The 12,601-nt window shown below is 40.0% G+C and overlaps 1 protein-coding gene across 1 annotated transcript; it reads left to right on the forward strand.

Moving 5' to 3' along the window:
* Positions 1-1,220: 1,220 nt before the first annotated feature.
* On the forward strand, positions 1,221-11,320 carry slc46a1 (solute carrier family 46 member 1). The gene is made up of 6 exons (XM_088346358.1): positions 1,221-1,676; positions 3,165-3,556; positions 4,822-5,294; positions 6,424-6,507; positions 9,222-9,378; positions 9,441-11,320. Exons 1-6 carry the CDS (start codon positions 1,359-1,361, stop codon positions 9,508-9,510), a joined length of 1,494 nt encoding a protein of 497 aa, XP_088202484.1. The 5' UTR covers positions 1,221-1,358; the 3' UTR covers positions 9,511-11,320.
* Positions 11,321-12,601: the final 1,281 nt, after the last annotated feature.

Consider the following 12,601-nt stretch of genomic DNA (forward strand, 5'->3'; position numbering starts at 1 on the left):
TCAAGTAGACTACAGGAGTGCAATTAGAAAGAGGGGAAGGGGTTGGGGTTAGGTGGATAGAGAGAGAGAGAGAGAGAGAGAGAGAGAGAGAGAGAGAGAGAGAGAGAGAGAGAGAGAGAGAGAGAGAGAGAGAGATAGAACTAAACCAAAGAGGAGCAGAGAGGGGGGCGAGAGTGTTGTAGGCATCGAATGGACTGAACCATTTCAAGGCAGTAGAGTATTTCTGGCTCTGCATTGCATACCTGTCAACCTGTACGGTTTTGCCGTACAAAGTATATTTATTATGCATTTTAAGAAGTGTACGACGTACGAGAAAATCTGTAGGGAAAAACGCAAATTTGTCAATTATGGGTGCCATCCGGTATACACCGATCAAGAAAAAGCAAATCAATCAAGTCAAACGAGTTCGCCGCGGAAGCCTCTATCTCGGTTTTTTTCGTTGCAAACGAAGCGAGCGGTTTGATGTAGTGAAAGGAAGTCTGTCTCTTTTTATAGAACCGGCTTTTTCGGCTCAACTCATTAAAGAGAGCCGGCTCTCAAACGGCTCACTTGCTTTGATGCATTATATTACGAATTATTATGTTGTATAAAGAAGTTAAGAAAAAAAGGAAGTATAAATGGAGAAAATGAAAAAAGACAGGTTTGTGTTTATCCCTTTAATCAGTATATTACCAACAATATTTTTTTTAAATGAATTAATAATTTGAAAAAGGAAAATGTATTTTTCTACTTAATTATATTTGCATGTATTTTTTTCTTCTACAGTGAACGTCCAAGCTACTCAATTTTTCAACTTTTTATAATGATAAATTTTTGAACCTTTTTTTAATAATAAACCTCATTCATGTAGAGCATCTCAGGATCTCACAATAAAATGTTAATTAACAATATAATTGATATAACGAAACACATGTAAAATATCACATGTTAAACTACATAAATAAAAACGTTTGAAAAAAAAATGGTGGAAGATTATTTTGTATTTTGTAAGGGAAAATACGACAGTTTTAAGGGCATGGAGCCCTGGAGGTTGACAGGTATGCTATTTTATTTGGGTGAGCTTGAGCACCCGCAAAAACGGGCTTGTTACGCCCATGGTTTTAATGAAAAATATGGGAGGAAGGTACTGTATTCCAGTCGTATGTGTTGTAGTACCGCATTTAATCCAACAGGTGTCACCAAGTCAACACCTATTGAGAAAATCAGCAACTTCCTTTTGTTGCTTTTGCTGAGGTTTACAAACCGCTGCCATTAACTTTTTACACGGCGACAAACACAAAATCAGTTTTAAGAATGACTTGTCACTGCATGAAGTAAGTGGACTTTGTAAATGTTTAATACTTGAATACGAGTAAAACATGTACGAGCCGGACACGGCTGCCATCCTTCCCGAGGACGAAGAATCGAAAGCCGACGACTCGTCCAACTTGTCGCTCGGCCATGAGGAAGAAGAGGACACCCGGCCGCCAACCCCTCGCCCGGCGGGGCCGCCGTTTGCGTGCCCGCTCCCGGTGACAGTGGAGCCGGTCATGTTCCTGTCTGTGTTTGCTGTGGTGCTCCAAGCGCCGCTCGTCACTCAGTATCTGTGGGAGCGGATTAGCGAAGACCTCGGCTACAATGCCTCCAAGACGTCCGAATGCGGCAACAGCTCCGTGGAGCCGGGAGCTCTGCACAAGGTATCGCGGAACCCTTGCAGAATTGGGGGTGGTTTATATATATACTATCTCATCTCATCAGCTGCACCGCTTATCCTCAGTAGGGTCGCGGGGGTGCTGGAGCCCATTCCAGCAATCATCGGGCAGTGGACAGGGGACACCCTGAACTGGCTGCCAGCCAATCGCAGGGCACACAGGGACAGACAACTCGCTCGCTCATCACACCTAGGGACAATTTGGACCGGCCAATCCACCTGAATAATATATATATATATATATATATATATATCAGATGGATGTCTAAATAGATAGATAGATAGATACTTTATTCATTCCCATGGAGAAATTCACACTTCCAGCAGTATCCTTGTGTTGAAAAATTAAATAATGAAATAAAAGATATAGAATACAAAAATACCCAATATAGATATATATATATATATATATATATATATAGATAGATGTCTATAGATAGCTAGATAGATGGATAGATGTCTAAATAGATAGATAAATAGATACTTTATTCATTCCTGTGGAGAAATTCACACTTTCAGCAATATCCTTGTGTTGAAAAATAAAATAATGAAATAAAAGATATAGAATACACAAATACCCAATATAAATATATATATATATATATATATATATATATATATATAGATGTCTAAATAGATAGATAGAACAACATATTCCACCAGCCTGCCCTGACCTTGTACATTGAACTAAAGCCCACTCGGTGAAAATCTTTCATTAAACTGAGTCTATCGTAAAAAATCCTTTATAGTCCAATGTATAAAATCCTTCAGCGCTTTTCAAGTCACTGAAGACCTCAGAAAGCGCTTTACACTGTGCTTCACTTACCCATTCACACACACACTCATAGACCAATAGCGGTGTTAGCCATGCAAGGCCTACCCGCTTATCTGGGGGCATTAGGGTTTCAGTTTCATCCCCAAGGACACTTTGACATTTAACTCTGATAAGCCGGGAATTGCGTATTCTATTCTTTGAAAGCAGCCACTGTCTCTTGGCGAATTAGGCAGATGCGATGGTTAGGGATTTCAATGAAAAATGACTACAATTTCCCCTTGTCCTGGAAACGGCAGCCCTCACAGTCAACTTTCCTTTTTTTATTTACAGTCGCCGTGTCAGAAATAGGGTGGGCTAAAATTCTCACAGAAAGCCAAGGGCAACTGCCCCTGGTGAAATGGGGAATTTTCTTTTTGTACAAATTAATTTTATAATGCGGTCAGCACTACTGGCGGGCCACATATTATTAATTTTGTAACAGAGGCCAAGGGTCAGTAAAAAATTGATCATGGGCCGTAACTTGCTCCCAGGCCGGACTTTGGACATGCCTAATTTAGGTTGAGACCAGCAACCCCTACCTGCCATTCGAGAAGAACTGTTTTGGAAGTGGATTTTACAAACTCTCACTGTACTAAAAATAAGTGATTCCCATTTACAACTACTAAAGATCAAGAAAAAATATTCATTTTTGTTCTCCAGGAAGTGGAAACCCTGACAGCACACTGGAACCTCTACATCAGCCTGGCGGGCTTTTCTGTGGGCCTCCTGGTGGTTCCTCTTTTGGGCTCTTGGAGCGATCTTGCAGGTCGCAGGCCGGTGCTCATTATCCCCAACTTGGGCCTGGCCATGCAAGTGGTGGTCTACCTGGTGGTCATGTACCTGAAGCTGCCCGTGGTCTACTTCCTGGTGGGCCGCCTGTTCAGCGGCCTCTCGGGCGATTTCAACGCCATACTGGCCGCCTGCTTCGCGTACGTAGCAGACACGAGCGACAGGAAGACACGCACGTTCAGGGTGGCCGTCCTGGAGGCTTGCATTGGCCTTTCAGGGATGTTTGCCAGCATTATTGGAGGCCACTGGAAGCGGGTGCAAGGGTAAGGAATCCTTTATTTGATTAAATCAGTGTTCTCGTTTGCCCGCGTCCCTGCGTCCTAGACGCATCATTTTCGCTGGGGACGCATAGTCTCAAATCAACTTGCGTCCCCGGGACGCAACGTTTTTGACACCAAATTGTCATTATTACCCGATTACTTTTTTTTTTTTTAACAAAGATTTACCCCACTCCAAACTTTTCCTCAGGCAGATCCGCCATTGTTGTTTTGGTCTCGCGCCGATCTCGGCAAACGAGATCTCGTTGCTTCGAGATGACGTCATTATAAGTTTTTGAGTGAAAGAGACGTATCCCTTGAAAAAACAGTAGGTATTTGGTGCAAATCAACAAAAAATTGGTAATTTCTTCAGTGTCGGTAATAAGTCGAAACCTAACACAGAAAGTGGTAACAACGGCAATAATTCCGGCACGAAAAAACAGAAGACCGCGAAGGCAAGGAAAACACGGGTTTTGAAGCAAACAATTCGACGAAAGAAAATAAACAAAAGAATACTCCGAGCAAGAAAAGGACTTTTCTGCCAAAATGGACTAAATTATATTCCTGGTTACGCTATGAGGAGGATGATAATGGATTGGACTTTGAGAAGGCATTACAACTATGGCGGGACAGCAAACCACTAAGAATATATGAACTGAAAAATTTGAAGTGATAACTGCTTTGTATTACCAATTAACTGTGATGATTAAAACTGCATGAATATGTAAATATTTCAGAAATATTGTTTTGTATAGTGTACAATATTGTGAACTGAAAAATCTGAAGTGATATCTGCTTTGTATTACCAATTAACTGTGATGATTAAAACTGAACGAATATATAGATTTATATTATATATTTGTCGCCGATTTACGATTTCAACCGCGATAACACTAAATTTTGGGGACCCATAGATCTCTGTTGGGACCCATAGATTTTTGAGCATGCGAGTCCCTAGGACCCATCACTTTTCAGAGGTAAAATGAACACTGTTAAATAGGCGTTTTAATGAACAGTTTAATGCAAGGTTGTCTGAATTTGCAACAAGTTTATACTTGGCACTCCAGGATAACTGCGTGAACAGTCCGTGTTGTGGGTGGTCGAGGTCCTTAATGACTCTCGTACAAGACAAAACCCAAAAACAAAGATTTTGATGTGCCTGGTAAAGAAAAAGCAAATTCCTGTCCATCCTTCAAATTTTCTGTATGTCGGACTCACAGGAAAACGTTGGGATTCCTGTATTAACGCCATCCATTTTTTCTTTTCTGTAGCTACGTCAGCCCTTTCTGGTTGGTCCTGGCGACCAGCCTGGCATCAGCTCTTTATGCGTTTCTGTTCGTCCCTGAGTCTGTCAAAAAAGACCCAGACGCAAAGCTTTTTAGCTTCCGCCACTACAAAGCCGTCTGGCATATCTTCTCCACCGGGGGAAGCGAGAGCGCCGGAAGGTTCCAGTGGTGCAAACTGTTGCTCTACATGTTCTGCTTCTTCCTGGTGGTCACTGTGCACACCGGGAGCAGGGAGTTATATGTCCTGTACGAGCTGAGCCCGCCGCTTTGCTGGGGCCCCACACTCATCGGTTACGGCTCGGCGGCTCTGCATTTGGGCTACCTCACCAGTCTGCTGGGCTTGAAGGTCATGCTGCGCTGGTTGGAGGACTCGTGGGTCGCCGTCATTAGTCTGGCGTCCAACATCACTGGGCTGCTTGTTTTCTCCGTGGCTAACAGCACTCTGCTCATGTTCACAGGTGACACATAACTTTTACCATGCAGTTTGTAGTGGGTTTCATCTACTGTAGCCTACTTTACATCCAAGTCGCTTTTCCTCTCTTTCTAAATTGTACTGATAGATAGATAGATGGATAGATAGATGGATACTCTTTTCATCCCAGTAAGGAAATTCACCCTTCCAGCAGTATCCTTGCGTTGAAAAATGAAATAATAAAATGAAAGATATAGAATACAAAAATATAATAGAATAGACCTTTATTGTCATTGTTACAAAATGGGTTAACATATTGTGACAACGAAATTGGGCATGACACTCCAGTTTCACACATTCACAGTGAGGTAAAAAAGCCAAGAAGATAAAGGAACAGAGAAGATAAGGTTATAAAACAAGGAGGATAAGGTTATAGTTATAATTTACACAATATTTACACAAGAAATGTCGGCATGTAGGATGTTACATACAGTTTGGTATCATAATACAGTTTGGTATCGTAAGGGTTTGTGCAATTATGCATTTGGTGCAAAAATAGTCATTATAGTGCAAAAAATAGTCAACATAGTGCAAGGTGAGCAGTAAACATAGTGCAGTCAACATGTGCAAGAAACATAGACATGAGTATCATTTTACGTTCGTATGAGGTCGTGTTTTTGCAAGAGTTTTTCAGTTTTTTGTGCGGTGTCTGTTTAGGGTGGTAATGGATCTGGGGAAGAAACTGTCTCTGAGTCTGTTTGTTTTTGTTTTGTGTGACCTGTAACGTCTGCCGAAAGGCAGCATGTCGAAGAGGTAAATACCAAATATAACGTGTTGATATGGAGTATTTAAATAGTGCTATGGAAACTACACACTGTAATAAAAATAAGGTAATATGCAAATGTGGGGGTGGGGTTTAATGTGGGCTTTTACGCCACCGGGTGGAGTTAGAGAGCCTCATGGCATGAGTAAGAAATGATCTCCTCAGTCTGTCTGTGGAACAAGACTGTGACAGCAGTCTGTCGCTGAAGCTGCTCTTCTGTTTGGAGATGATGCTTATAATATTTTGGATTTCATATTTCCATAATGACAGATGAGGCACAGCCTTACCTGCCTCGCGTGAGTGTAAGTCACATCTCCCCTTGCCAACATTTATTTTAGTATTTTCCCACCAGGTTATGGTTTTCTTTTCTTCTTCGTGGCTGCTACGCCTGTGCTCCGATCTAAGTTGTCCAAGCTGGTGAGCCCGTCTGAACAAGGTGAGATCCAGATTTGATTCCGATTTAGCTCATTTGCTTTCCTGCTTTTGCAAAGACTTCGTTTTAGCTAAAGAGCTGTGAAAAAAATAGTTGCCCTTGTCCTGATTGCTAAGGTTTTTGCATATTTATTTAAGGTTTCAGATTATAACCAATTTTAATATCACAGAAAACCCGTCATGCTTCATCCTTGAAAAGTCTTAAAATGCAGTAAATTCATTTTTCTAAAAAATAAGGCCTTAATTGGAATTAAAATATCTTAAATCCAATTTTCAAAAGTCTTAAAAATTTGATCACATAAGATTTATATTTTTTTTAACTGAAAAGATTTAAAGTCAAGTCATGTTTGTTTTATAGCCCTCAATCACAAAGAGTTTCAAAGGGCTGCACAGACCACAGATTATTACAAACCACAGACTATTATTACACCATCTAATTGATCTAAAACCTACATGAGGGCAAGGAAAAACCTCAAAATGAGGAAAATGAAGAAACCTTGAGAAGTGACCGCACATGAGGTAATGCCCCTTCCAGGATGACCAGGCTGCAATGGCTGTAACAAACAATACACAGATATTGTCAACATGATGTATAAGTCATTCATAAGATATAGAATAGAAGGTTTTATTTTAATCCTAAATATAAATAGTTCCACTGAGGTTGCAGACCGAATCTCAGGGGGAAGAGCATTCCACAGCACCGGGGCCCGAATTGAGAACGCTCTCGAACCTGCGGATCTCTTCTTGGCTCTTGAGATCACTAGTAGACCAGCATTTTCAGAGGGAAGGCTCCGGACCGGAACATAGGGGGAGATTTCATCTTAAAGATATGAGGGAGCAAGTCCATGCATGAATTTGTATACTACCAACAGAACCTTAAAATCACATCTTAAGCTTACAGGGAACCAATGCAGGTTAGCTAAAATCGGGGTCATGTGATCAAACTCAGTCATTTTTTTCATGATTCGTGATGAACATGCTCAGCAATGTAGCAGAAGAGTTCTATGGAATTAGTGGTTATCTGCCAGTTTTGGCTGAGGATCCATACAACCTTTTAATTTATTGTTTTTCATGTCTAAAACTCTGTGGCTTTGTGGGTAGGGCCCGCCCTGAGACTGGAAGGTTGCTGGTTTGAGCCTTGGCCAGGTCATACCAAAGACTTACAACATTGGTACCCATTGCCTCCCTGCTTGGCGCTTGGCATTAGGGGTTGGAATTGGGGGGCTTGGTCACCTAATGACTGCCAATGAGATGTTGCAACACATCAGTTGGGTCGAGCGAGGGGGCTGGGAATCCCCTCCTCTGTATCAATCTCCCAGAAAGAGTCAAAAGTGTAAAAAATGTGAATGTGTTCTTGACTCTAGCCACCTCTCACTAGGGCAGGGGTGTCAAACTCATTTGAACTCAGGGGCCACACGATAGAACAAACATTCTGTCGGGGGCCGGACTAGTAGATTAAAGAGAAAGAAAAAGAGAGATAAAGAAATAAGAGAAAGAGGGAGGGAAAAGAAGAGAGAGGGCGGGACAAAGAAAATCACTGCTTGTCATCAAGAAAACAAATGATGTCCGCACTGAAGTTAAATACATTGGTGTCGTTGTTTGCAGTATTTTGTAACATTTTCTTTAAAAACTTAGCTTGCACATTGTATTCGAAACCATTATTTAGGACAAAAATGGCAGTCAAAATGAGCATCAACACTCTAAAGTAACTGCGGGATAGAAACAAATTTCAAGAAGTACTGTATATTTATATAATGTACGCCAGGGGTGTCAAACTTAACTCGGGGGCCACACGATAGAACAAAAATTCTGTCGGGGGCCGGATTAGTATATTAAAGAGAAAGAAAAAGAGAGAAGAAGAAATAAGAGAGAGAGGGAGGGAAAAGGAGAGGGAGCGGGACAAAGAAAGAAAAAAAGGGAGAGAGGGAGAGAGCGTGAGAAACAAAAGAGATAAAAAGAGAAGTCGTGAGAGAGGGGGAAAGAAAGGGAGAGGAAGAAAGAAATCCAAAGAGAAATAGAAAGACAGAAAGAGAGAAAAGAGAAAAGAAAGCGGGAAGGGTAGGAAGAGAGAAAGAGAGAAAAGGGAAAAATGAAGTTAGAGCAAAATAAGTTAAAAAGACACAGAGAGAGAAAGAGACAAAGAGCAACAAAGGAGTGAGAGAGTGAAAAGAGACAGAGAGTGGGAGAAAAGGGGTGGGAGAGGGAGAGGGAGGGAGAGAGGGAAGAAAGAAAGAGAGAGAGAGAGAAATACAAGTACAGTGTCTTTGTGAGAGGCACCTGGCTTTGGCACCATCAAGTTGACATATTTCAACCTGCAGCTTGTTTTTCTCTTGTGCTTCTCTGAGTGTTGTCTCGCGGGCCGGATTCAATCCCTTAGCGGGCCTGATCTGGCCCGCCGGCTGCCTGTTTAACACCTGTCCACTAGGGGGATATGGCTCCGATATATGTGTCTAAAACTTTGGAGAGAACTATGTTTTTCAGAAGGAACGTTTTCAAATGGCCTGAAATGTGATTTAAAAAAAAATAGTTGTTTAAAATTGCCTCTAATTCATGTGGTCATTTTTTGATTTGTTTGTTTCAATTGTGGAAGGGGTTTTGTCGACCTTGTCTTAAATTTAAAAGGCCTAAAAGAAGTCCTAAAAAGCCTTGAATTTAACTTGTTTTCAGCGTTAGGAACCCTGGGATTAAATAATCAAGTCAAAGTATTTCCTCTGCCAGGTGCCCTCTTTTCCTCGGTGGCCTGCGTGGAGAGTTTATGCTATCTAGTGGGTAGCGGCCTTTTCAACTCAATCTATCCGGCCACGCTTTACTTCATGAAGGGCTTCACTTTCCTTTTTGCTGCTATCATCCTCCTCATCCCAGCCGCAATCATCGGGTGAGTGTCGCTCTTCATTTAAAGAAAAACATCGAGTGTATTCTGAATAAATGTGTCTCTAGGAGCTTGCGTTGCTTGGAGACGAGGGAACTCGGCGAATCCGTCGCGCCCGGGACCGACACTGGACCTTAAATAAGTATCTTAAGCTTTGGGTTTTTGTCATGAGAACCTTATACACTTGAGCACTGTGCAGCAAAGGGAGGAACAAAAAACATTCTTTTTGTTATGACGTTCTACTTAAAGTTTTGGCAGACAACCAATTAGTTATTAAAGTTAATTGACAATTATCCTGCTCATGAAAAATGACTCTGAAGTGAAAACTTGTTTGCTTTTTTTGCTTTTAGTCCTTGGCAGCTGCATTTTGAAATCTCAGTTTGCACAGTTTTGACGGTGATTTTTTTATTAATGTAAGTTTTATATTGAAATCGATTTAAATCCGTCCTTTCAAGAAGTATTGTTCAAAGCTAAGTGAGAAGTCTAAAAAAATTGTTGATCTAAATATCTTAATTTGATGTCGACCTAAGCAGATGCACATGGTGTCCCAAAGAATGTAGACGCACTTTGAAATTGAATAGCCTAACGATTTTTGAATTTTAGCTTTAATTTTGGAGTAAGATAGGGGAATACTGGGCTTCTAGAAAATGGAAATGTGGAAACAAAGCTGAAGTGTAAATAATTCCACACATTAACCATTGTGTCTTTGCACTTCAGCTTTAACTTTAATTTCCACAATGCATTCAAGATTTTTAGTGTTTTTTACAAGACAATTACAGACGCTACCCTACTTACGAACGACATAGGTTCCGGACGAACGTTCGTAAGTTGAATTTGAATTTGAGTTGCTTCAGTGTTATATTTTGTACGTTTAAGGTTTATACAAGTATGTTTAAGGCTTGTATTAGTGACCTGAATTGTTTTGGACTAAAAAATAAACATTTCATAAAATAATATGCTCTATATGCTGTATAAAGATAAATACATTTGAGTTCAACTTACTTTTGGAAGATGGGCTTCAAGAGGTCCTCCTCCGTGGTAAAATGTGGCCGAAAATAAGCGTTCCGACCATTATCTCAACCGCATCAAGCTTTCTTATTCCACTTTCCTTTTAAAAGAAACAGCTCGCCTCTTCTCTACACTCATCACCAACCATATTAAATGGATGCAAGAGATATTAAACAATAAAAACCTCAAAGTTCTTAGCGCTAGCGATACAGTACACGTTGCTATGTTTACACACGAACCAGTGGGTGGATGCTAGGTGACCTCTCACAGCACCACACGGCGGAAAGAATCACTACAGTACTGTCGTGTACTCGGAAAAAGGTGCACACAATACAAAATCTAACTTACAGCAACGTCCAGATATTTTTTGACATCCCGAAAAAAATGTTCGTATCTAACGTTTTACGTAAGTCGAATGGTCGTAAGTAGGGGAGCCTCTGTATCCGCCATACTTGCTCCAAAACCAAATCTTAAATAGAAATAAAGTCTACTTAGAGTCAAAGTGTGGATACATTTTATTGAGAGAAACTGTATATGATGTACAATTGTAGTCAGTCTTTTACGTTTTTATTGTTATAACCAGAATTAGGAATGCAATATTAATATTATATCAGTTTACTGTTCTTTTTTTGCAACTTAATACCTAATGCAATATTTACGGAGTATGGCCTTAGTGGGCCGTTACCCCTAAGAAGGCAATAATGAACAGATGACCTCTACTGTAGACATCAAGCACACTCTTTTTTTTTAATAATTTGAACAATCGGCGCAAAAAAAAAGGTTGTGTCAGCATGGGTACAATTTTTCAATGTTTTTAAAATGCTTTGATATGTTGATCAATTGGTATATCCATTGGTCAGGAAATGATCTCATAATTGTATTTTTGATACTGTATACTGGTAACTTAAATGATTATTAAATATAATTGTTTTGCAATGTACTTGACTGCTCCTTGTCATTTCTTGGCACTTTAAATGTCCGCTGAACTGGTTTTACTTTGATGACTAAAACAATATTTCTTGATGGCAAAGTCAGTAATTTACCTGACAAAATGAGTTTGACTGTCTAAAAATACAATCATGCATTATTATTATGACTTTTATCTGTTTCAAGGATGGTTTTCCCATCCGAAATCAAAATGAGGGCACCAACAATTTAGCTAGAGTGTACATGTTGCATCAATAATTGACGGCACAAAAATGGAAACCATGTAAAGCGGGAGCAAAGCATCTGCTCCAACACCAGATAGTCCCCAAGCACACTGACGTGCTTCAAACAGATCCAAAGTGAGTGGGGGGGATCCAGCCCAGATGCACTGGGAGCTAACAAATCAGCTTTAAAATGCTCAAAGGGAAGAGCAGAGGTTAAGCGGTATATTGGTTTGTTTGGACTGGGCAGCATGGTTTCTAAAGAAACACGCAATGGATACTATTAACTATAAGATTTGTATTGCTTGCAATAGGATATCTTCTGTTTGAATTGCACTAAAGCACACCTGTCAACCTGTGCGGTTTTGCCGTACAAAGTACGTTTATTATGCATTTTAAGACGTGTACGACGTACGAGAAAATCTGTACGGAAAAACGCAAATTTGTCAATTACGGGTACCATCCGGTATACACCGACTATCACCAAACGGCAAATCAATCAAGTCAAACGAGTTCGCCACGGAAGCCTCTATCTCTGTATCGTTTTTTTCATTGCAAACGAAGCGAACCGTTTGATGTAGTGAAAGGAAGTCCGTCTCTTTTTAGAGAACTGGCTTTTTCGGCTCAACTCATTAAAGAGAGCCGGCTCTCAAACGGCTCACTTGCTTTGATGCATTATATTAAGAATTATTGTTGTTGTATAAAGAAGTTAAGAAAAAAAGGAAGTATAAAATGAGAAAATAAAAAAGACAGGTTTGTGGATATCTCTTTAATCAGTATATTACCAACAATAATTTAATGCAGAAAATGAATTCATAATTTGAATAAGAAAATGTATTATTCTACCTTATTATATTTGCATGTATTTTTTCCTTCTTCAGTGAACGTCCAAGCTACTTAATTTTTGAACTTTTTTTTTTTATAATAAACCTCATTCATGGCGAGCAACTCAGGATCTCACAACTAAATATTAATTAACAATATATATGATATAATGAAACACATGTACAATATAACATGTTAAACTACATAAATAAACACGTTTGGGAAAAAAAAGGTGTAAGATTATTTTG

This window comes from Urocampus carinirostris, chromosome 10 (genome assembly GCF_059441175.1).
Source record: "Urocampus carinirostris isolate Australia breed hairy pipefish chromosome 10, RoL_Ucar_1.0, whole genome shotgun sequence".
NCBI classification, from domain to species: Eukaryota; Metazoa; Chordata; class Actinopteri; order Syngnathiformes; family Syngnathidae; genus Urocampus; species Urocampus carinirostris.